We start from the raw sequence: 27,261 nt of genomic DNA on the forward strand, positions 1-27,261 counted from the left end.
TGATAATATTCTCRGGGCTGCCTAGCCACAGGTCCTTCAGCCCTTAGAATGTATCCAGTTACAATCAGCAAATMATTTTAATGCATTTTAAGTAGAGTTACTAAAACATTTATTTGCTCTGCATTAATGACTAGGCATTTCAATAAAAAGAGGTCATATTTCTTCAGTACCTGGGCCAAAATATAAAGAAAATCCAGCTAGCAAACAGGCTTACAAACAGATAAAGTAATGTTATTCTAGGTTTCTTTAAGCCTGGAACCTTGCAGCAATATTTGTTGATCTTCAGACAACTACATTCCCCTTGCCTTTTAAAAGCACATTTTAAATCATCCACATATCTTATGAATGGAAATCTAAAATTTTGCTTAACTTCAACATACATTTCTTTTTTTTTTTTCTGGTATAAAATGCACTTTGATTTTTTCTAATCAGAATTCCATTGCATTWAATAAGTAGATAATGGTAGTTCACAATTTAGCAAGAAACTCACAGTGGTTAGAGCTAGAGTTTTTTGGTTTTGGAGGTTTTTTTAAATTTTCAAATTGGAAATATAATCCCAAAAAACTRTTTCTTAAGATAACACCCAACACAGCTGGTGCTTCCTATTTGATTACCATATATAACTACAGGCARCATTAATGCTGTGTTTTGTCACATAATTCTGTCCTAATTAAAATCTACACATTCCTTCAATTCCATTCAGTCAATTCTTCCAGACAGCTAAAGCTTGCCTCTTTCAACTTTCTWTTTCACACTCTTCCATCTGTTTCTTATCAATATTAGTCATCTTATGTTTAAATTTAAAACCACCTTCTTTCTCAAGGAGCCCAATAACATTCYAGTTTTCATAACCACTACTGCAAAATATGGGGACAAACTACACAAAGACTTGGTGATAGCAAGTGTATTAAACTGGAAATGGCTGTCACGGAGGCACAGTTATTTTCTTTACTTAGGTAACAACAGATTGCGAACTCATGACAAATAATTAAATACCCTCGTATATTGGACTAAACAACTGCTTTGCCATTAGAAAGTAGTGTATGCTTCATTCTGAGAGAATCTTACCAGTAGCAGACTCAAATTACTTGAACTGGGGTTGCCTGATTTGTCCGGTATCTCCAGGTCATCATCGAATTCAGAGAAAATACCTGCACATTAAAATGAAAACAAAGACATTTTTMACTCACCTCTGACCAGCATAATAGTACTCCTGATGCTTCTTTTGCTCATGCCTACCTTTCTCCATAGTTCTGTGATCCAGCACCAGGATTGCCTCACATGTTCTTTCCTCATCTTTTCCATGTGCAGACTGACAACTGTCAACTGGAAGGGGAGTATTTTCCAAAAATTCACTTTTGCAACTGGCTGCTTCCATGCAGACTCAACTTCTCATCATTTTTCTGACACAAAGAACAAAAAGGAAATGTTAGATATGGYTCTCTTCCAGCACTCACTAGAAAATCTGAAAATTAAAGTGTCACTTGTGTACACACACGTAAAGCTACACTTAGGTGTTAGTCCAGGACTGCACAGTACCTGTCAAAAATTCAGGAACTGATTCCAAATTTAGAACAAGACTTTCAAACTCTTAAACTAAACAAATTATTTCGAGGCTTTATATAAAAGGCTTTGTTCTTGATGACAGTTTTATCACAATAAGTACTGAAAGTGAGAAAAATGAAACAAATGACAGACCAGAARCAAATACTGAACAAAGGAAAAATAACACCCTGGACAAAGATAGGTTTCTAGGCAGAAGCACTGGTAGATTTGCTCCCTTCCATCTTAGATACAGAGCATTCAAGTTCTAGACAATGCAAAACCTGCCTAACAAGGTTTGTTTGTCAAGMTGATAGCAAAATATGAAGGGAACTTGACAYGATGGGATGCCAGAGAGACACCAAKGCTGAAATGACCAAATGCTACTGGCATTATAAAAGCAGAGCTAAGAAAATCAAAAYATGGAATATAAATTATTTGCCTGTAACACTTGAGAGCCACATCTTGTTTGTAGGACAGGGTTCTTTAATGCATTTAAAATTCTGCTTCTGCTGCTGTCGATGCATATAGTTTTTCTAGAAAGAACAGAAATCCACAATCCCTGTTATTGCTTCTATTTTAATGCACCATATTTTGCAGGAAGACTTATTATGATCTCTTATTGTTTCTAATCGTCACATGTTATTTCTGTTATGTGTAAATATTCTGTTGTGTGTAAATAAAATTTCTTTTTAATCTATCTTGTCAAAGCAAAGCATGATAAAGGAGGACAAGACATAAATTATAAATCAGATTAAACAAATCAGAATCTTTAATATTAACATAATTTCAGGACATAATACATTCCTAAATACTTATATTCTTATCAAGTCTGTCTGAGACAATTTTTCCTGTATCTAAGACAACATCCTTCCAAATGTTGAAGTATTTTGAAGTATTTTGACTTGATTAGGGCACAGGAGAGCGAGTGCACTAGAAACCCTTTCTCCTCAGAAATATTACTGCATCCCTGAGCACTAACTATACTCACCACTGCCTGTGTAATGGTCTGCTTCAACTTCTTCCCCATTMATCAGATTGATTGTTGAAACAAATTCTGCCTTCTCATATTAAACAGTAGTTGAAAAGGAAAGCTAAGGGGAAAAGAGTCCCCCTACAAAAAATATTCATATTATGAGCCAAATAATTTTTTTCCAGCATTCATCTACCTTTATTACTGAGGAAAAGCATTTCTGCAAATCTGTGTCCCAACCACAAAGAAAACTTCTGTTTTCATTCATATCCTGCATACTGCACTGTCTATCTCTTCACAGGTAACCATCAATACTACAAAATTGAAATATACTTTATTTTTGGAAAAGTGAAACCTCAAGTGTTGGTTTTGACTTCCAACAGGAATTTAAGAGTCTTTAGAAAGAAAAAAAGTAAGTTGAAATAAAGATACTGATCTTTTGTTTAGCTCTGTTTTGTCATACTGCTGTCCAGAATAATTAACTTTTCTGTCTTCAAGAAATACAGAGCTCTCTAGTGGCATTTGCAAAGTGTTTAATTAATCTTCTTTATTAGAAACATTCACAATTACAGCACTATGCTAGTCAATTGAATTTCTATTTAAAAAAAAAAAACCAAAAACAAAACCAAAAACACCCCTATTTCTACTATTCATAAAACCCTAAAAGTTATCAAGAAAATAAGCAATAACTAACATTCAATTGTCAGGGAAAAAAAACAGGCTAAACTAATATATCTTTTCTCATTAAGAGAGTAATAGCTCTTGTGCATTAGGAGGAAGTAGTTGTTACACACAAGGGTTTTAGCAAGGCTTTTGAAAATGTTTTTCATTACATCTTAGAAGAAAGGGAAGCATGACCTAGACAAAATCATGATCTGTTGGCTGTATAATTGACCATAAAAATTGTACTCATCTTGGCAACTGCCTTGAGTGTTTGCTAAACTGAAAATGGGCACCAAGCACAATTTATCAGGCTCCTTTTTGACCTTGTTCCAAAACCACTCAAWGTTGTCACTGAATTACAATGATAATCTGCATAATGGATAGATGGAGTGCCTATTAAAGGTGCCCACACTGTGATACATTCCCATCATATATCATATTGCAGCATATRCATCATACACAGAGTTGTGTCAGTGAAAGTAACAACTGGTGTCAAGGAAAGTTTTGAGAAATTGGGAGAAGCTAAAAGAACTGACAAAGTTTAAATAGGGAAAATGCAGAGTTCTGTGAGCAAGAAGGAACAACCATACAAATGCACAGACAGGAAGGACTGGTCAGACAGAAGCTCTGCAGCAAAAGATGTGGGGATTTTGCTGGATAAGAAACAGATTATGACACTACAATACCATGCTGTTATAAAAAGGTAGACATCATACTGGGATATATAAAGAAGAGAATAATTCTGAAGATTTGTATATTCTTTCTACTTGGTACCAATAAAATTCTCAGTTGGAGTAAATAGGTCCAACTTTGAATGCTACACTTAAAATCATGTCAATCTTACTTTTTAAGTCATWTTCTGCAGACCTCTGATCATTCTCATTTCTTTCTTTCTCTGTCTCCACACATTTTATTATTCAGCCCAAATTAAATAAAATGAAAAGAAAAAATTGTATATACAGAGGTGGGGATACAACACAGAAGATAGAACTTCTACATATTTCCACCATGGGGGGAAAATCCTCAGTAAATAAGTGTATAATTATTGCATCTATCTGTGATCCTGTAGAGAGAAATATGTGTTCATACACTATGTAACAGGATTGAATGAACTCAGTAAACAGTTTTGGGGAATATTCTGAACTCAATGCTATCAGAGCCTTTATATGACATCTGAGATTGGGTCTGAAAAGCTCAAGTATCATATAYATCCCATATCGAACAGGGATACATCCACCTAATATCTCCTGGAAACCAGACATACATAAAATCCATACTCTTTGAAGCAAAAGACCAAAATTTTCTGCAAGCATCAGACTAACTGCAGATGTTATCTTCATATGGAAAAGAAARTCACAATCAGAGAAGTGATTCCTGACTGTAAGGACAGTTTTTGCATTTCTGCTGTTTCCAATCCRTCTCTATAAAGTGTCATTTTTATGACTGACAGATCAAATACCTGTCAGGAGCGACATGTTTCTCTAAGGCTTGGAAATAGACAAGATAATCTCTGACAACTCTTTCCCCCTTACACTCTGCAATTCTATTAAAAAACCTTGATRCACTAACAAATTAAAGCCGAATTAAATTTGTAATGAGTTTGTCCTTGAGAGTTTGATAATACATTTTCACAGGTACTAACTGAGCTCTGGTGGCTATATCTTCTACATTCAGCAACTCTTAAAAAAAATTATACCTGCAAAACAGTTTTTGCATTGTCACTTTATTCTCCAAACATAAATAGTATAACAGTAAAAAGATTACTTTCTTTTTATCACACCAATGGTTTTAATATTTAGACACAAATTCTAGTACCTGCTACATAAACAGCAGAACAGAACAGTGTCAGAACAGAATCATGGAGTGAAAGGTGGAAGAAAACAATTTGTGGAATTTTAAGCCTTCATGACGTTCCTGAATCTTCACTCATTTCCAAAAGAAATTGTATGCAGCAGTGCACAGAGAGTCATGATCATCCATACTTCTACATAAAATTTTATTAGATTTCAGTGATAATTTTAATAAAAATATTTTAGTATTCTAGCCTAACATAATTATTGGACTATATTTCTGCAATATTAATAACTTGTTGCACGCTAAGTGTTTTAAACCCAAACATATTCATTACTTCAACCAATACTAAAACAATTGCTGCATACATATACAGTTGYTTTAAGAAAAAAAATCTTTTATGCACTGAATGGTAAAAAATCTATTTCTAAACACAAAGGAAAAGGAAATGAAAATGAACATTAATCCAATCTTTATGTCTTTTTCTGAGTTAACAAAAAAACTTGATTAATTCAAATTGAATTGCTAATTAAGTACTACTTTGTAATGCATGTGGTGATGCTTAGAARCTAACATGATTATTAGCTCAACAATTGCCAGCAGAGCAGAACTGAATTTGGACATGGGAGGAAATGACTGGGTGAAAAAGCAGTTAAATTATGTTGTGCTTCTTTGTCTTTCATATAGCTGTGATCCWCCTTTCTTCTAAAAATTGGAGGAAATTAACAACTGATTTGAATCACAAGAATTGCCAGTAGCCTGCAGGGCTACAAATGTATAGATTCTTGAACCATGATCTTTAACTCTTCCCCTTTTGGCCACGCATTCCTGTGGATGAAGAAAAGGACTGGGATAAAGATAAGCCCTTCCTGTGGATGAAGAAGAGTGAGAAGAGTAGCATGCTTTCTATTTACAGGTATCGGTACAAAATGCTTCACAATTATTTACATTATGGTCTTTGTCATGGAAGGGATATACGAAGAAATCTCAACATTTCTTGGAACTTTAGATATATAATTCATGTTTCTAAACCAATCTAGAAAAAAAAAACCCACAATCAACTCATAATCAACTAGAGGTGGAGTATGAAGGTTTATACCACATATAAATGCCAGGAAATTGAATCAGCTATTTCAGGTTTGGTCAGGTTCTTTAGTTTAAATTTAGTCATTTGCAGATAGTTTGAAAACAGCTACACTGCTTCTTTTACTATTTTCAGCCAACAAATAGATGAACAGCTTCCTCAGGAGAGAGAGGTAGACTTCTGAGCACAGACTGTAGCCAAGCTGCCTGCAGAAGAATAATCAGAATAATATATTCTAGCAGCAGGAACCTAGTCCAGTAGCACAATACCTTGAYACCTACAGATCTAGCCTGGGAGGGCCAGTGTTGACCTGCAGCTAAAAATCCTGCATGGAAGATGACATTCTGTGATCTATATGCCATGGTCTTCAGCATGCTGGGCTAGGGAAAGACCAGTTCAAGTGTGAAAACAGGGAAATGCAGAGAGCAGCCTTACTAGTGAGCATTTTCATGCATTTGAACACTAGGACAAAACACTCAGCTAAGGGCAACCTAAATGAACCAGCTCAGACCAAGCACTGTTAGTGACTTCTGACACACTGAGAGCTTTAACATGAAATGCAGAGCCACTATAGATCTGAATGCACTCAGAAAAATAAAGCTGGACCTACTTTTCCCATTATCTAAGCATCATAGTCTCCCATTGCTCTGCCTAACTGGGAACTTAATCTGAATATATGGATTTTCATATATGAATTTAAAAATTAAATGCATATTCTAGTGACATCATTGATACAAAAATTAATATAAGCCTAAATTCCAAAAGAACACAGCATTACTTGGCATAGAGAAAGAATGCTACAGAATATACGTGCTATATGCACAGATCAGACAGAACTATAGAAATTGAGAAAAGGAAGTTGTTCTGACCATCCAGATAGTCCACCATGCTTGCCCATTTTTAATATATTCTCTAAGAGTAGCAGGAGGTACAAATGGCTCATTATATTTTAGCTGATGGATTCCAACTAAAAAATTTACACTTTTCTCTTCCATCTTCAAAAGACAGGACTGATCAATTCTATATCGTTTTAGGTATWTTTACATTTTACATTAAAAATGTGGCAATGAGAGAAAAGAACATTTTAGAATACATGCAGTAAATGAAACAATTATGAATGATGCCCATGTAATGAAGTGTGTATTTCCAAAGTAATAAAAGTGACCTCTTTTCTCTGCTTTGTAAACAAACAAAATACATTTTTCAAATCTATTTACTTCAAAAAAGCAATCAAATTATTGCTTGGCTACACACTCATCTCTTTAAAGGAAATTATTCGAAAGRTAATTTATTAGTTAGATCAACTACTGTTTTGAGACAGATAATTGGCTTGGAACATAGAAAACTCAAATTTGCTACTGGTCTGTTTGATGGCCTTACACAAATTACCTTCTTTCTCTCTACCTCTTCCTACCCAACRCATGAAAATATAATTTTGATCACGTCCAAATGAAAGGCGCAATGTGAGAGAGAAATATTATTATTATTATTACTTGTTTGGGTCCTCTATACCATGTGTTATGTCAGCAATCTCAACCTTTCAGAACTGAACATGCTAACTTTATCAAACACCTGCCACCCCTACATCTGCCTCTATTCTAACATAAACAACTATTTCTATGGAAAACAAGGAAATATAAAAATTTGTGTGGGGRGCTGATGATTCTCTTCACTGACATTATTTTCAAGCATGGATTTTATGCTATACTTACCACACAAGGTAACTATACTTCATTATCTACTGACCTGCCTATCAATTGCCCACTTACCAGCTTCCAAACTAGTCTTAAACTACTTATAAAACAAATTCCACTCTGGCTCCAAAAGGTCTCTGTTCTTAGTTCCACAAACAAGGACAGAGAGTACAGTTCTTATTTCAGGAACATTCACAATATGACAAAACTGGRATGAAAAAGGAGGCCATAAGTACATTTTAGTAGAGAAAGCAAAATATAAGCTAGCTGGCTTCAACAAAACATTGAACTACATGGCAGAAACACCAAATTCTCTGACACCATGGGAAAATGACAAATTACTTGGGTGCGGGCTCACTGGGGCCTTGACTAAGATGAATTAGGCTSCCTATATCTCACAGAGTTTTTATTTCAGGAGCAGCTGCTTGRAATTCTTCCTAGCACTTTTAGTCAGAACATTGCCTTTTTTTTCAAAAGTCAAACTTTTCAGGAATCATTATTCTCTTTATTAGAAATCCTACAACTTTATAAAAAWTTCCTAAATACCAGTAAGAAAGAAACAAATGGCTCCTTCTAAGTTCTGTAACATGCCTCTGATATTTGAAAGTTCCTAGCCTGTTATTTACAACAATTTGCAAAATTTGATCTTCCATTTCTCATTACTAAACCATATTTCCCTCTGTTTTGTCAGTGTTCTGGATCTTTGTCAGAACCTCATGTTATTTTAATATGCATAAGAAAATATCTATTGGAGTGGTACTAGAACTACAGTGTTTCTTCCTTGAGAAGACTAGCCACTATCACTGAAAATACACAGGCAATTTTGCAGATACATGTGTTTTCCAAGTATTTATACAAAACACAAGTATTCTAACTTGTATGCAAAACTATCAGTTCTATCATATCTCACAAATAGCTGGATACTAGCCCTCTCAAAGATATGATAATTGCATCAAAATCCCAAATCTAGCATCTTTCCATCTATAGCACATTTTTTTTGCAAATGTCATCACAGTTATGCAAGAGAATGACTTTATCAAGATATAAAAAAATAATTATATGCAACAAGTTTCTAAATCTGTAGGGTAAGAAAATTTAAATGAAAAAAAAAAAACCATGGAAAAAATTGTTTATAGTGTTTTAAGTTACAAAACCTACTCTTTATCTTTCTTCCATCCCAATACCTCTTACATTTCAAAAGGCAGTGGCTTGTTACAGTTTGGTGGCAGGTTTTGGCATTCCTTTTACTGAAAAAATGGTGCAATGTTACAAATAATGATTGTAGACTGATAGGTCAAAAAACTACTGAAAAAAAAAACTAACTCTTTATACAAGTGTTATGTTTGGAAGGTGAAGACTAAGATGTTTGGGACCAGGTGTTGTAGAAAAYCTTTTTCCTACACAAAGGTTCTTCAGAACAAACTACTGAGCCCTGATAAAAGGAATCTAAAAGGTGCAATATCTGAACAGACAAGAGTGACTGTGTAAAGTATAGCTTTATTTTGCAATTATCATAACAATTTTCAAGGGACACTTTAGCTACACAAAAACATTGCCCTTGTCTTTTTTAATAAATTTTCTGAGATTGTATATGAATTTGGTTTATTATGTAAAATGCTGATGCCTTTTGTGAAGGGTGTTTAACAKACAGCCTAAAGCAAATGGAAGAACTGTAAGAAGTATTTCTGCTAAACTATATCAGAGAGTTAGAAAACATGARCAAATACCTTTTCAGCATGACTGGTCTGTATTTTGTAATCTGTAATTAAAAGTTTTGTTTGTATAGGTTCCATATTCGAGGTGTCTTTATTTCTGAATCATACACAAAATTATCAATTTGTTCCACCCTAATCAAGTGTATATTCTCCTATTCACAAACCACTCACAAGTGTGCAGTAATAATTAAATGTTATCAGATATTGTCAAAAAACTGTAAGAACCTTCACAATGCCATTTTTYAACATAGAATGACATTGGGTTTTAAGATATTGTCATTTTTCCTGCATAAGAATGTCCACAAAAATTAATGAAYACCTTGTTAAAAATAAATTAAAGAGTCTGCATGGAAAAAAATGTTACAGGAGGATGGATCTTTTCATTTGGATTTATTTTCTGCTTTGTTGCACCTTATTTACTCAGATATGGCAAACAATGATAACAAAAAAATGAAGCCTAATACATGTACTTACTTGTGATAAAATGGAAAGCTAATGGTGATAGGTTGCTGCATTTTGATTAGCCTCCATGAAGCACCTCTGGGTTTGTCTCCTCTCCTGATCCAGTTTCTTCTCCAACATGAGATGAGAGGTGGATAAAACATCCAGGTATTTCATCATCACATCAGACAGCAGCGAGCTGACCTCCACTATGTCTGGACGTGTCTCTGCATCAGGAGTCAGGCAGCTACAGAAAGAACAATCACTATTTACTTGTTTCTAAATGACCTTTTCCACCATTGCATTCCTGCCCTGGTATTTATCGAGTTACRCTGGCCAGCACTGCTCTTTCATCCTGCCCATGATGGACCAGTTGATTTTGGACAGCCTTGGTGTTGATCCACCACAGCACAGTCTCCAACATCAACAGGAACAATTATCCTTGACGCTGACCCAGACAGAACTGCCACAGGGGGCTGCAGAGGCGCAGGACTGTGCTCTGGAGGAGGCAATGCACCACTGGACAAAGCAGCTGGGAAGGAGAGGAGGTGTTGTCAGGAGGATTTACAGGACAATGTCAGGATCTTCACAGAGACAACACTCCCAAAACAATGGAAAGAAAAAGGAAAATCTAGAGCTTGCCCTTAAAGGAACAGTGGATGAAGGCTCCCAAGAGGAGGTAGGTTGAAGACTCGTGACTTCTGCCAAGAGAAGGAAGGTTTTTCCTCTGACTACAGAGGAATAATTGCAGAACAGCTATAGTGACCTAGGAACAGATGAGGAAAARCAAGGCCTAATGGAGAACACATCAGAGGCTCGTGAGTCTGAATCAAGTGTTCATATCACAAACAAGCAGTAGGTGACAGCCATTTGAGGCTGAGGGAACAGAAACATCCAACTACGCGATCAATTTAATGATTGTGATGTCTGTTGTTTGCATTCAGGACATTGTAGAGATACCATGGAGATTCATCCTGACCCTTGGGCTATTATGTCTTGCTGCTTATTCATATGGGCACAAATAATGTTATCAGAGCCAACTCTGAACACACTGAAAGTGACTACAATGCACTGGGGTCGAGTGTGAAGGGCAAGGGAGAGAAGTGGTGTTTTTAATTCCATCAGTAAGAGGGAAAGGCTCAAGTCAGGGTGGGTGCAACCTGCAGTGCAGCACTTAACTGTGTGTAGTCAAAAGCCTATGAGTGAAGATCAGAGGAACAGATSAACATGGGTGACATTGTGAGAACTGCCTGCTATAAACCTCACAAAACCAAGAAAAAATCCATGAATCCTTCATTGGGCAGATGGAGGAAGATTCATGATTCCAGACACTTGTACTCATTGGGAACTATTAACTATCCTGATATCTGCTGATGGGATAATATGGCAGCAATCAGGAGACTTCTGGAATCTGCTGATGACAATTTCTTGATGGAGCTGAAAGGCACTCTGCCAGATCTCTTGATCTCAGACAAGAAAGAAAGAGGCAGGATATGAAGTTCAATGGCAGCTCTTGCTCTCACAGCAACCATCAGACTATAGAGTTCAAAATCCTGGGAGAAGTGAAAAAGTGGGACTGTATGGTTACAACACAGGATTTCAGGAGAGCAGAATTCAGTCTGTTTAGGGATCTTCCTGGTAGACTGTCACAGAAKACTGCTGTGGAAGTAAAGGGAAAGCTTGGGAGAACACTCTAATCTTCAGAGACATGTCAAAGCACTAGAACAGTCCAATCCTGCATGTAGAAAATCAGGATGGGCTACACAGGAAGAATACAAATACTGCCCAAAAGGTGGAATTAGGAAAGCCAAACTTCAGCTGAAGCTGAAGAAATTGAAACAAGCAATGGATATGGAAGGCAGAAGAAAGGCCAGCAAAASACTAAGGAAAATGTCAACCCACTAAGCAACCTTACAAAGTACATGGAAAAGTTTGGGACACTTGCTCCCTCTTTTGGTTCCATTTCCATTGAGAAACTTAGACYGTAAGTGTTCCAGATCTCTGAGCCTTACTGTAGAATCTACAAGCATGATGAATTTCCATAGAGCAGGAAATAGASTGAAAAAGCATTCAAGAAAACTGAATATACGCAAGTCTACGGGACCAAATGAGAAAGGTCCGAGGGTATTGATTCAATTGGTCAATACCACTATCTGTCATGTCTAAAAGGATCAAAAGGAAGTTCCTGTATATTGGTAAAARCTGAGTATCATACACATATCCAAGAAAAGGAAGAGGGAAGATTCAGGGAGCTGATAGCCAGTCAGCTCCACCTCCATTTCTGGGAAAATAATAGAGCRATTTCCTCTGGAAGTAATTTTCAAGCCCAAAAGGGACAAGAAGGTGACTGGGAACAGTGAGGACGGATTAACCAAATAACTGTTATACCCAGCTGGGCTGATTGGTGTCTACGATGAGATTACTGGCTCTGAGGACAAGCAGAGAGCAATACATGCTGGGAGGAGCTTTACTTTAACAAGGCTTTTGTTCGACACAATATTATCCTACAGTATCCAAAGGATTATAAGGTAGGAAGATAACTGGTGGAACCTCCTGGCTCAAAGAGATGTCATCAGTAGTACAAAGTCAAGCTGGTGAACGGAAGTGGCATCTTCCCGGATTGATATTGGGTCAGTACTATTGAAAGTCTTTATTAATGACCTAGATCATGGGAGAGAGTGCATTCTCCAACGGTTTGTGAACAGTGAATTGCAGGGATACATGGGGCAGGGCTGTTGTCAGAGGGACCTATTCTGAGATCTGATTGTTACCTGCATAATAGGAAGGCATGGAAAGGATGGACAGATCCTTCTCAGACATGAACAGTGGAACACCAAGAGGCAAGAGACTTAAGTTGGACCACAGGGAAGTCTGGATAGATACAATTGTTATTATTATTATTACTACTATTACTTTTAATCAGACAGACAAACACTTTTAAAGGCAGACAAAGCACTACAGAGGGCCCAGRGAAGCTGCGCAATCTCCATCCTTCAGTATTCAAAACTGACTTAGGCAAAACCCTGAGCAGTGAGCAGCTAGACCTAATTGTATGGGCATCAAGCAGGATGGATGAAATACTTTCAGTAGTCCCTTCCAACCTAAAATACTTTAACAGGTCTATGGTTCTTTTTCCACACACCCTAGGCAGCTGTTTAGTAACAGTAATAACATAATATTAGGTCTATTTTAAAATCCCCAGAATATTTTGTATGCATTTTACAASAGGAAAGCTGTTAGGGACAGTTCTGAATAAATACTAAATATACTAATACTAAAAAGTGTCTTAAATCTGTAAACTCCAACGAACCTGATCATTTACTACGATTTCCTTGCACAGTACATTGACCTGCTASCATAAACACATAACCCAACACTCTTTTTCAAGGAAAATGTCATAGAATKACTTACTATTTCTAAAGCAGTTCTTTCTAAGTAAAACACAACTGCCATGCAAAGTAGCAGTTTTGAAAATGTTTGCAATACTTGAACTTCCTGATTTTATTTTTTTTTTGTTTAAATTTGCTTAAATATATTGATTAATTTCACTAATTTTCATAACTTTTTACATATTTTTACTTTAAATTTTGTATTTGTTTTAAAGAGGTGCAAGTTTTCRCACTAAAGAAATACTGTGGGTTAGAGGGTTTTTTACAATTTTTAATTTTACTCCACTGAAATTGGTCAAACCTTTTAAGAACAATGGGAGCTATATGAGATTTCTAATAAGATCGATATCCATTTCCCATGCATTTAGAAATAATTTATGAGATTTTACCAAGTAGATTCATGTTCAACTCGAAAAGACTTTGATGGTTATGATTCCAGAACTTTATTTAGAAGCTTAAACCAATAAAACTTCATTTTAATAATAATACTAAAGAATAGTAATGATAAAATTAAATAAAAATTTACAGTTGTGACATGAAGCTTTCAATATTTTTTGAATCATTATCAAAAAATTATTTTTCTATTTATGACATTCATCTTTGAAATGCACTGTTTCAGTAATTTGAAAACAACTACTCTTCATCTATATTATATGAAAATCTCATTACTATTGCTTTTCTTTAATGCTTGTCATTCTTTCTAAATATCTCACAAAGCATAAGCAAAAACCTAAACACAGCATACAGCTTAACTTATTTACAGATATTAACGCCCCCTCAAGAAATAACAATAAAACACTTCATGTTTCCCACTGTTAGTAAAATAAGTAGAAAAATTCTTGTGTCTTGTAAAGGTTTCATTATTTTAATTAAAATTCATTCCGGAACCTCTTAAATCATAAATGTTAGTTCTATTAGCTCCTGTTCTCTTCATTGTTGTTCTTCATCCTCAAGGTCTTTAAATAACAGAAACCTTCCTGTACAGTAAAACACTGTATAAAAACCTTAGCCTTTGCAAAGTAATGGGCTTTTTAGAGCTAGAATTTTAATAACTGAGTGAGAAAGTAYAAGCATTTTTGTGCTAAGTGGGATTTTTATCTAAAATGGAAAAATCAAGGGAGCTAACTAAATCTCTAATCCACACTATRTTTTGCCTTACACATTATACTATCTCCAGGAAAATATAAACATAGCTAAGAGAAATATGGGATAAGTGAGTATAACAAGTACAGGCTCATTTTTCCTCCATTAACTTTGTTATCTCTGCTGCTGTGCTAACAGAATTATAAGGTAGTGAAAATCATATTTCCAGCAGTCAAACAAACAAAAAAAACTATGAATGTGATTATACAGTGATCTATAAATAACATATTGTAATAGGGTTATTTCCTTGACCACAATCAGCATTTGAAGATTACTCAAAATGCTGGATTTTTATGGGAGAAAAAAAAATGTATGTGTAAGGAATTAAGTACATCACTGATACTGTTAAACTTAGATTTCAGTAYTGAATATAAAGTGTATATGGCTAAATGAATGCCCTGAGTATACTGATATATTCCAGTCRTATATATTAGTATTGGTGTAAGGAGATAGCTCTGTTTTTCTTTAAATCCAAAGGTATTTCCTATTCTGAGACAAATACTGGCAGTTGCTACAGTCTGCAAACTGCCACATTAGCTCTGCTGGAAGCATACAAAACAAAAACACCTTTCCAGCAGGATGTCGAAATAAAATAAGTAATTACCTCTCAATGGTAAATGACACTTTTTCAGAGTACAGTCCTTCTGGCACAGGTTCATACACAGTCCCTATTTTACTATCTGAAAAATAAAAAAACTACAGTTTGTTGAAGAAAAATATTCCATTATTTATTTGAGGAYCCAATATTATAAGAATTGTCACTTGAAACTACCTGATGGTATTATCTGATGGCATTATATCATCAGCTCTAACTCGCAGAACAACTTAGAACACATCTTCTAATGCAGAATGTCCCTTCCAATCAGGTATGCACATTAGGGTACATACTCACAGTAGATTAAAGTGTGACAATATCGAACACTTACAAGCAATTTTTGCAATTAGAAAGGAAAGACAGCAATTCACACAATGATAAACACTTGTGCTCATTCACAAGACACACACATCAGAGCTGAGAGCAATTTACGTGTCAATAACCTTAAACACAAATCCTCATGGACCGTGTGAACGCATGCAGAAAAAATGGTAAGTTGATCTGGCAAATGTGAATACCTTAGTTGCCAAKGAGAGCACATTGGTGCTGTAGAATGATGGGTTCAGGGTGACCATCTGATAAAGCATGCATCCTGCAGCCCAAGCATCAGCCTTCTCTCCATATGGCTCAATCTTCACAACTCCAGGGCTAAGTAGAAAGCAATGCAAGCCACAAGTGTTTTATTAATTCACTTAGAAGTAGGCTTATTTTCTAAAAAAAMCCCACCCAATATTTAGTTAATCACTAAAACATAATTTCAGAGCACAATTACATTCAAAAGGTTGCATTTATTTCCTTTACCAGCCAAACTCTTTAGGGGGAAGTACAGTTAATAGATTTTCAAATTCTAYTGCACTTATTTCACAACACTAGGGATTTGTATTTTGTTCACTTGTCCTTTCCACTCACATTATGTTTGTATTTCATGGACACAAATGGACAACAGCATTTAGAACTAGTTTAAAATTATGACATTTCAATAAAACAGACTAGAGACCAGATCTTATAATTCAGATATCAGAAAGATTTGAATACAACTCTTGTATTTAGAATGTGAATTGATATAGTTTTGTAATTAATGTAAGTAATAAACTTGATTCATTGTATTATTTTCWTCCTATTGAAACTACTGTAATGCATCCCCTGTGAGCATGCAGCACGGACACTCAGCAGGCAGCCAAATAACAATACAAAAAAAAACACTGTAAAGATACATTTAAAGAAAATTAAAGAAGGCAGTAACTTCAGTTTTGATGCAATACAAAACAGGCTTTACTTTCTTCATTTAATTTCCTTGGTGCTTTTCATGAAMCTGGCTGATAACACTTTTACATTAGTAGGTGTATTCTGATGTTGCAATTCAAGTCTTAGCAGTAAGGATCATATCACAGAATGTATTTGGGTTTTTCTTCATTCAGAGATATGAGAAAAATACTTGACTTATTTCATCTGTAAAATCAATTCAAAAATCTACTCATTTATCTTTTTCCTTCAGCTTAGTGTTTGGAACCACTATATCAACTTCATAATTATACTACCGATATCTTTGGAATAATGCCTTATTTTGATGCTTGGAGCTACTGTGTAAATTCAATTAATGATGCTAGAGTATATCCTTCTGCTATATACAAAATGCAGAAAACAGATTTTTAAAATAAATGGGATGAGGTCCCTAGACAAATGATAAGATGAATTAAGCAAACCTAACAGAATAGAAAGTCATAACAGAGGTCACAGTGCAGGGAGTGAGAGAGACTGGCAGGTCACATTCTTCTGATAAAACTGATCAAGCAAGATACAGATTCCTGGATCAAATCTAATAAMCAATTTTCTTTGAATCTTGCTGCTGCTGTTCTGTAACCACAGTGTGGGTATTGAATATTGTGTTAGAACATAATAGCATTTCTGTAATCACATTGTCTGTGACAGTAATACATTAGATGTCTTTGTGGAAATTTCCTTTTTTGTATATTAAAAGTGTCTATTAGAGCAAACACTAACATTGCAATTTATCATATAAGGCAAAGCCCCTATCTTAGTAAAGTTCTAAGCATGCTCCTATTCAGAAAAATAAATCTGACTTTATTTTTAGTCTTTCATTATAGCAATCATTTTCATGCACGAGAGCTCAAGTTAAAAATTATTATTTTTAAATGACTAAATTATATTTAATTGCCAAACTGAGATTATTCAAGCCAAATTTATGTTACTATGCAAAAAGCTGTATAGCAGCCACAGGAAGAATATGACAGAGAGAAACAGAGGCAACCATGACCTGGCCTACAACCCCTCGATTCCTGAGCAGCAGGGAAAAGCCTTGCTTGATGTCCAGAGCAAACAGCTGCCCACCAGCTAGTGACTTGGAAAAATCATACTGTGATTTGGAAATCATATAAAGAATACAGTGCTGACAGGATTATAGTTTTAGCATGGGTTCACACAAATGCACAGTAGCTGGAAGTTAATGAAGTCATTTGTTCTGTTTATTCATGCTGAAAGATTTTTTGTTCTAAATGCTTATCTAATCCTTCTTTTTTTAATCAAAAGGACTYGTACCAGAATATTATTTGATCTTTTCTTCCAGAACAAATGTCTTAKTCAGAAATCTCTGATACTGAGAACATTAGGATGACCAAAACCTTAAAAAAATATTGTATGCTTAAGGAATACTTTCAATTACTGAAGTAATATTTATTTAATGTGACCATTAAATTTTTACAGAGAATATAAAATCCCATACTTGCTGGAGTATGCTTTTGTGGCTAATTAGTTCTGTAATTTAGATTTTTTTTAATAGGATTTTTAAATATTATTTATTTACTTTTAAGAGATGTAGTAAAATCCCTCACCACATTCTACAAGTTTGCCTCACCATCTGCTAGTTAGAAATGTGGGTGGGGTACAGTGCTTGTTGACTAGCAATAAACATTTCGGCAGTTGAGTTGCATCTTTTGGATCCACACTGGTGAGGGATGCCAGGCAGAGAAAGTACCCAGTTCTTGTTCCTGTACACTGCCACCCACAAACAGGAGGGTGGTGGGAGTACATATGGTTTGCCTAATTCAGATGACAAGTGTTATAAACTGTCACTGTCTGGTCAAGACCAGAAAGAGTGAGTAGAACCAGTCTTACTCACAAACACTGAAAATTTAAGGGCATAGCATAGGTGTGACTTGCTTGGTTTTTTGTAAAGGCAGTATTCTAACTTTTAGATTAAGAGCACAGTTGGCTGAAATAGGACAGCGGTACAAACTAAATGTTTAGCAAACAGATGTCGATATCATCAAATACATTCAAAACAGAATTCAGAAAGGGGGAGACCCTAAGAGCTGATAAGGATTTTAATTTCCATTGCTSCAAGTGCAGACCTGACTGCCACAAAGCAGCAGTACTGATACAATTAGCCAGTTACTAGAAATGGCAGCGGATACTTATATAATTAGTCATTTAATTCTTGCAGCTAACATAGTCAGGATAATAACTATAGCATTCATYTAAGTTTGCAAATCATTGGTCATTTCCAGCTTACATATTCAAGCTGAAAAAGCTTGCTCCAGCAGCATTATGCAAACTATAAGAGTCCTTCATTAAACAAATGTCCATAGCAAATGCAAGACTAAATACTTTTAAATGAAAGACACAGAATTATACCCACAAATAACTGTCCAAATTGTCAGCATCCTTTAATTTTATAACTGTTYCTCAGAAAGGTCACTTTTGCACAACATATTAGCATTGCTTTTATTCTTAATAACAGAATCTTCTATGCCCACGGCCTTAAAATGAGCCATTGCTTAATCCAAAGAGTAGTTTTTCCTTCTGAACTCCTTTTACAAAATTAAGCAGCTATTTGAAATACAGAAGACAATTTCCCACATTATCCCACATTTACAATTAGATTTTTTTTTTAAATTACAAAATCTTGTCAGTATTGTGCTACTTGTAAAGCATCAAACACATTTCACTGCATGGCCTTGAAGATATTTTGCAATCAAGCTTTCCTTTATAATTTTGCTCACTGATGTTATTTTGTCATTGTTTTTCTTTAAGAACACTGTTAACAGAGATTTAAACAGACTGTTTATCGAGTCTGCTACATTTGCACTACCACATACCTATATGAAAGATGATTCTCCTCAGTAGATTTGCTCATGTTCAMATTAGCTATTAACACATAAGTTCCAAAACTAAGAAAGAAGTCCTAAATTTGGAGAGGGAGGAAAAGAAGAGATGAGGGAATKATGTTTTCAAAACAGCATTCATTTTCTAGAGCTTCTGAAGCTTCTAAAGAATGTTGTCAATACTATGAGCCAACTTAACATGGGACACAGACGGTGAAGATTTCCCAAGCTGCACAGAACTTCAATTAGTTGCTCAGGAGTTATCTTGGTACAGTGTTCACTGATGCTTCCAACAGGCGTAAGAACATGCTGTATATGGTATCCTGCAGAGGGAGGAGTATTTTCAAAGGAGACTTGGTTTCAACTAGACAATTATTAATTAGTTAAAGCAACAGTGATTCTTCAAGACTGACTCCCAGAAAAAGTTATGGTCATTATGTGAGGATAAGTAAAGAATCATCCACCAGTGCCGAAACCATGGTGGTTTCATATAAACAACTTCAACAATGACCGTGCTTGCTTTTAGTCTTTATTGTATCTTCAATTAATTCTTTAAAGTTTGATGGAGATTTGAATAGGTGTTAGTGATACAAACACTCATACCTAAAAACCATACCTATTTCAGGAAGCGAAGCAAGCTGAAAATAGCTAGAAACTAATAAAATATCTGATATGCTTATCCCATTCTTCCTTACCTATGGATATTGAATTTTTCTCACTGTTGGATACAGGACAGTAGGAGAGAWAGTAGACACAAGCTTGCCATAAATTGATCAATGGGTTTTTTTGTTTCCTTTGATCCCAAGTGCTAAAGGAGTCTCTGCAGCTTCTATTAACTTCAGGTATGTAGATATCTTTGATKAAATAACTGTAARATAACACTGGCTAGCAATGGGCAGSCTTGCTASTTGCTGGCGGGACTCATCAAAGCAAAGCAGAAAAAGGGATTTTCACAATCTTTGTATCTATGACAGTMACAATTCACTCTAAAAATGAGACTGCTGTTCCCTGGCCAAGAAAAACAGGGATTTATCCCGCAGTGTTTTGAAAATCTTCAGAGGTAAAGACTATGCAACCTCTCAGTTGCAGTCATATTCGACTGCTACAATGAAGAAAAAAAATTGACATCTATCAAGTAAGAATCTCTTCTGTTTCAATTCATGTCTATTTCCTCAGAAAAGTACTAAGATCATGAATTTCAGTGCAAAGAATGAGGAAATGCTTGTATTTAGACACCATTTCTAGATTTCTACAAACCCATCTTCATTTTACTAAATGATTGCAGGATAATTTGTGAGTGTTTGGAGACCAGTGTGAAAAAAAGCGTACATTTACTCTGCAATCAGTTCTCTGAGTCAAAGAAAGAGGAGGAAATAATATAAAGGGAAAAAAAAAAAAGAATTTGCTCACCACAAGCATCATTACAAAATAAAATATAGGAAAGCAGGTCCTGCATGTGACAATTTTTCTCTGGATAATTTGCTGCAAGCTACAGATAGACATCCATTAGTATAGCTCCATAATTACCACTAAAACCAATGGAAGAAGAAACAGGAGCCTCAAAACTGACAGTTTGAATAAAGAGGTCCTGTGAATATTGCTGAAAACTATTTGCATTTCTCACCCACATAAAGAATTCAACACAAGCCTTTTGGGGATATGCTGTCTATCCCTTGAGTGATGAAGCAGGAACAGGACTTTCAATCATTAGCTAAAATTTTACCTTCACAGTTTTCTATTTTGAAATGTATGGCAAAGTAAGTCAGTAATAATTTAGTATGCTGTCTTATAACCTGCTACCATTTTTCTCTTTACAAATTATGCTAAGTATTTTTGGGAAAAAAATATATGCATATAATTTCCTATTCACAAAAGACACCTTTTCAGGCATCCTAAACTTCTACTGGCACTTAAAGAAAAATTCATCACATATTCATCAGTTTCAGCAAGTTTTAAAATATTCAGGGGTAGGGAAGAAATTTACTACTTTCAGATGGCAATTTTACAGTGTGATAAATCCTCATGCTACCAGGATGGGAATGCAATTTTAAATGGGTGAAGTCAGCCAAGAGAGGCCACTTTCATGTGTATAATTGCTCTCTCATCAGTGTAATCTCAACAATTTCATTTTCTAGTCCAAGCATTGCCTGTGTCTGCCCAGAAAGTTCTGTATTCACATCATTTAGTCTATAGAAAGGCAAATCCAATCCACAGTTAGTCACTATAGGTCACTAATAACTGTAGGATACAGCAGAGTGTATAATGCCTGACCTATGTTTTTACTAGTATCTTCCAAGAAAAAAGGCCCTGATTGATATGGAAGAACATGTTTTATTACAAACAGTAGTAAACTTGTGTAGTCTGTCTCAATCTCAAATGTCAATGAGCACTGAGAAATGTGTAAAAACAAGATCACAGTGATAAACCAGTGTAAATCTCAGCTACACTGCTGTTGATCAACAATTTAGAGAACACACTAACTTACTGTATTCTTTCAACACAAATTCAATACCTCTCTGTTTGAAATAGTAGGGCATGTTTATAATTTATCTTCTTGGGTTTTTCATTATACACTTTTGAAAATAAAGATATGGACATGCAGTTAACAATCAGCAATGGATTTGTATTTCTTTCAATTTACAAACCTTCAAGCTTTTATGTGTGCCAACTTTACACACCACTGCTTATTTGAAAAATAATTTATGGCCTCTAGCATTATAATAAGACATTGTTCCAAAAAGCATGAAAAACTGCCATCAACTTACTTTTAATTCACCCTTGTCAGATATGAATATAAATCAAATTATATTTTTAAAAKGTTTATTCTATTGTTCTTTATTTCTATTGCTTTGTTAAACAAAAACAATGAAACAAATATCTTCTTTATACCTAAATCATTAAATACCTAAGGTAAAAGCATGTTCAGAACACAAGGTCCTCTTCCCAGTTCCTAAGTGCAAAGAGGCACTTGAACCTACTTTTTTCTCCACCAAAAGCTTACAGCACATATTAAACTTTGAAGAACAGAACATAGTCTCATATGGGGTAAGTTGTTTAGGCTGTATATTCAAAAGATATCGAAAGCCAAGATAGTGTCTTGCTTCTGCTGTTCCCAGTCACTCTTTCACCAGGGTCTGCTCTCATGTGYCAGCACAAGTACTTCTCCAGCCCCATTACACATCAGAACAAATTTCTAAAATATTTTTAATCCAGCTCAGTTCTCTAATCTAGCTCACCATTATATGCTTACACAAATCCTTGTGTTTTTCCTGGAGTATGGCTGTTTTGGGTTGGGGAGTTCTTTTCACAACTGGATTTTTTTGCCTTGAATAATTCCATTGACACAGTTTATATCACAGCTTCAAAAACAACTGGTACTGGCAGAAGTTTGGGAGTCTTTTTCTATGGAAGAGAGATACTAAATAGAACTGCCAAGAAGTCAGCTTTAGAAACATAAAAGCAGCTTTCACTGAAACACGGCTTTCAGTTTTACCTGTAGCTCATAATGYTCAACTGAAACTCTTTTGCCTTTACTAAGAAAAATTTAGTCAATCAAAATATAACTATACATGAAAATGCATGAAAAGCCTATATAAAAAGCTTCYAAAAAGAGCAGAAGAATATTATTGCATGTACTTGTTTTCATACTCAGAAGACCAGCAAGTTATATTCAATTACTACATGCTCTCCCATCTTTGAACTCTGTACTTTTTCTGCAAGAATRTACATCTCTGTCAGACAGACCTGGTTTTTGTGGCAATTTTGTACTTTCACTGCTTTTACACGTATGAACTTTTAGTGCTAGAGAAAACAAATGCTAAATCCCAGCACTTTCTGAATTTCATAGGGCAATGCAGCTCACTGCACAATTATCTTTTTTTAAACCACCTTTAAAGCTGAAGGATATATTTCAGGGATGTTCACTGACTATACTTCCCAAGGGACATCCTCATCTAAATGTTCCCATGTTTGAATGCATTGAAAACAACATCCTCCAAAAATTCCCAGGCATGGCAATTGGGTGCCTGCTAGGAGACCACTTGCCAGGACACATTGGCTTAAGTATCAGTGGAAGCAGGTAGAACAAAAAGAAGTTGTCAACAATTCTTATAATGTAAAAGTCATATGTACTTGAAAGCATGAGAGACATCAAGATGACAAGTTCCTGCATATGTGGTTATGGCAGAAACAGTGTTGCTAATCAGATAATCCAATCTATGCTTAATTTGGCAATGTGGAACAAAAAAATTAAACAAACAAAACAAGAACAAAAAAAAAAAAAACAAACCAAACTTGCCCCCCAAAAAAAGAACCCCCCCAAAAAAAACCCAAAAAGCAAACACGACAGAATGACAGGATCTGTTTCATGCTATCTAAACTNAAACCCAAAAAAAAAAAAAACCAAAAAACAAACACGACAGAATGACAGAATCTGTTTCATGCTATCTAAACTGAACTAAATTCTCCAAAAGTATGAACATTCTCAGTGATTTTTTTGTGTGTGCACACATCACTGTGTATCTCAGCATATATGTACATATACATACATATATGTGTATATATATACACAGTACTACCGCTTATAGACATATTTTGGATCTCTACAATTTTCCAGCCAGAATATTTTGTTTCAGAAGCAAAGCTGTTTGGGAGCATCTGCAGCATACGGTACTATTGAGTGACATTGACTAGAAATATTGGGAGAACTCTCAACATAATGCAAGGGCCCAGGTATMAACATAAGTATCTGTTACAAGGAGACCATAAATATTAGTTTTATGGGCTCTGATGTACACTTACCCCAGCTGAAGTATTTCTGTGCACTTTTTTAAAAAGGTACATTGTGCTGGTTTTGGCTGGTGTAGAGTTWGCTTTCTCCACAGTGGCAGGAATGGGGCTGTGTTTTGTCTTTGTGCTGAGCACAGGGATGGCAATACAGAGATGTGTTTGTTATTGCTGAGCAGGGCTTACACAGAGCCAAGGCCTCTTCAGCTTTTTGTACTGCCATGCTGGCAGGAGAATTGGGAGTGCATGGGAGATTGCAAAGAGACACATCTGGCACCAAACTGGTGACCTAAGGTGACACATCTGGTGACCCAAACTGACCTAAGGGATATTCCAGGCTATATGACATCATGCTTAGTGTATACAGAAGGAGGAAGCAGAGGGATGTTTGGAATGGTAACATTTGTCTGCCCAAGTTACTATTACATGTGATGAGGCCCTGCGCTCCTAAAGCACTGAATTAATTCCTTGCTTTGTTTTGCTTGAATGAATATCTTTCCCTATTAAACTGCCTTCATCTCAGCCCATGAGTTTTTTAGCTTTCACCCTTCTGATTCTCTCCCCAGTCCCAATGGTGCCTGCCTGGGGCTTGCTTGATGGCTGAGGTTAAACCATGTCAGAGATATATTTGCAATGTGTTTTTTCCCTTCATCAGGGTAGGGTATATAGGCATATTGGGAAAATATCCCATAAGGATACAATTCAGTTKGAATTTCACTTTCTTGTCTATATGCTGTATGTGTTGACATGGAGAAAAAACTTACTGAGAGTCAGTGTGTAAAAGTACTATYCTTTCTAGGCCTTCATTTATTTAAAAAATGTGTTTCTAGGACATTTTTAAAAGCCTTGCAGGCTCTATTAGAAAAGGTGATYCTCATATCAAGCTGATTCTTTGTTCAGTTGTCTTACTATTACTGAAGAATGTAATGAAGTCTCACTTTTCACACTGTAATAAAATTACAGTTATCTAATTAAACTCCAAATGGACACAGCTGTTTCAACTTTTTTATGCTTCTGAATTTTCAAGATTATTACGTGCATCTTTGAGTAAGTTACAAGGACAAATCAAAGTATCATTAATTTGCAATTTAGTGTTCCAGTATTACATATAGAAACCTGGGAGGCTTTAAAGAGAAAAATACAATAAAGTTCTAATTTACATTCTATTATTCCTTCAGAAACATCATGGAACAAAGTCTAAAACAACAAGAGGAAGTATAAGTTGCATTCTGAAAGTTACAAAGTAAAATTTCCCTTCAATGTGATTTGTTATTTATATTATCAAAACCAAGCATCACTGCACAGTCCACACATGATGTTATACATTTATACAAAAATATCTAGCAAATTGTCAAATCGTCAATTTTAAAAGAAATGCTGTAGACAAATTGTATCTGTAAGTTGTGGTGAAATGCTATCCATATACATAAAAACCTGAAACACTCATATTTTAAAAAGGTACTCCTAACATGCATCTGATASATAGTTCTAAGAAGAGTTTCCTTCMWACCARAAATGTTTTTCAATGATTTAATATCCCCATGTCCTGTAAAACGCATAAAGAACTGCCTTAAGTCTGTAAGTGCATAAACACTTCCGGATTTTTTTTTTCCTTTTATCTATGTAATTGATATCTGAACATTCAAAAAATGGTAAAAGATTTTGCTTACTGAGATATATGCCTTTTGGAATAAACYTCATTCAGTGCCTTTATCCATTTTAAAAGCTGGGTAACCAAGCTTATCAAGAAATTGTATGAATATTTAGTAGGAGGCATGGAAAATATTTAGTGGGAGACATGGAAAAGTATCTGTAAAAAGATGACCCAAGCAGCAGCAAATCCAATTCTACAACAACTCTAAAATAAATCTAGATCTTTGATCACTGATTTCATAGAAGGTGTCAATTTCACCTAACTTTAAACTCATCCAAGAGATTTATGCCAAAATCCCTCTGCAGCAAATGAAGAGAGATAGACACATCAGGTGGTTGATTCATCTCATCCTAACATAACTGCTTAAGGTAGATGGGATGAAATTCATTATTGGAATGACTGTTTTTTCCCATTACTTTCAGTAATCATCTAGCTGCTTGACTTGAATAAGATGCTCAGCATTTAAACGGCTACATATAAGCAAGATGAATCCCAGCCACACAGAGACTTGCTTCTGACAGGAACTTGGGTCTCACAGTAAGGTATGAATTAGATGACTTTGCAAGTATTTCGATTTGCTGGAAACGAAATACAAGATAATTAACTAATAACAACTTTTCTGTCTCACAACCACATTTAGTATGGATTAAATGGGGGGGAAAAAAACCCAAGCAAAAACAAAAACCCCAAAACAATCTGAAAGCAATCAGAAAAGCAGCCAGCAGACAGATGAAGATTTTACCTGARTAAGATGGTAGCTACACTGACTTCTATTACATAGAATTTAAAATTCCCAAATCTAAATAAAGTCCATTGATCCAGATGCCCTCAACAGTCATCACAAAAGTCAACAGATGAAATAAGCACACAGGGTCATAACATAATAATCTAGACATATTTTATCGTATTTTTTTAATATTTAAATGAATTACTTCCTAGATCACAAACAACAGCTGAAAAAGTATGGCTACATGGGAAACTGAGCAAAGACTGAACAGAAGGAAGGATGAAGCCTGAGACATCATCTTGTTCTGTTCAGCTCATYACCAACCACATCAATGGGCACCCTTGAGAAATAGACCAGAAGTAAAATAGGACAAGACATCTAAATTGAATTGTCACATGATCCTGTGATGAGAAAAACATTTATTTCCACAGTTTTTTTTTTCTCCAAATTCTCTCTAAAAGTCCTTTCAGGAACAAGCTAACGTTTTTATAAACTCTTGAGACAGAAAGTAGAAAGAGAATTAACATACACATTAATTGTATTATAATAAAAAAATCCTACCCACAAATTACTTTTACATAGTCCTTCATCTCCCAATTTAGTACCTTGGCACCTTGCTCTCTATACAAATACATAGACTAGTCTGCGAGCAGTRTCACATAGCTAACACCACTGTACTACCTCTTTAAACACAAAATCATGTACCCTTTGTGTAGCTTAAACTGTGGAGAATCTAGCAGTAACCCAGGAAAAGAGCTTTCTTCAGCAGAATAGTTAGCAAATGCAGATATATGCACTTGTCTGAAATCATGGGCTAATTAAATTCAACCTCCCTGAGTTRGAAGAGATGCAACAAACCAAGGAAAGGCTAAGTCAGTTTGAACAATCCTTGAAACAGCTTTGAAATCTGGCTTCTATGAAAAAGCAAGTACCTGAACAAAGGC

General features: G+C 35.3%; 1 protein-coding gene across 1 annotated transcript in view; it reads right to left on the reverse strand.

Moving 5' to 3' along the window:
- The window catches only part of NEK10 (NIMA related kinase 10), a 68,555-nt gene that overhangs the window by 17,393 nt on the left and 23,901 nt on the right, over positions 1-27,261 (reverse strand). Inside the window, 7 exon segments of the mRNA XM_057375706.1 lie at positions 1,080-1,151; positions 1,240-1,370; positions 1,372-1,403; positions 9,937-10,150; positions 15,040-15,108; positions 15,547-15,680; positions 25,106-25,165. Of these exon segments, the coding sequence (XP_057231689.1) occupies positions 1,080-1,151; positions 1,240-1,370; positions 1,372-1,403; positions 9,937-10,150; positions 15,040-15,108; positions 15,547-15,680; positions 25,106-25,165 (712 nt within the window).

Source organism: Malurus melanocephalus, unplaced genomic scaffold, assembly GCF_030028575.1.
Source record: "Malurus melanocephalus ecotype Western Australia unplaced genomic scaffold, MMel_1.1 scaffold_256, whole genome shotgun sequence".
NCBI classification, from domain to species: domain Eukaryota; kingdom Metazoa; phylum Chordata; class Aves; order Passeriformes; family Maluridae; genus Malurus; species Malurus melanocephalus.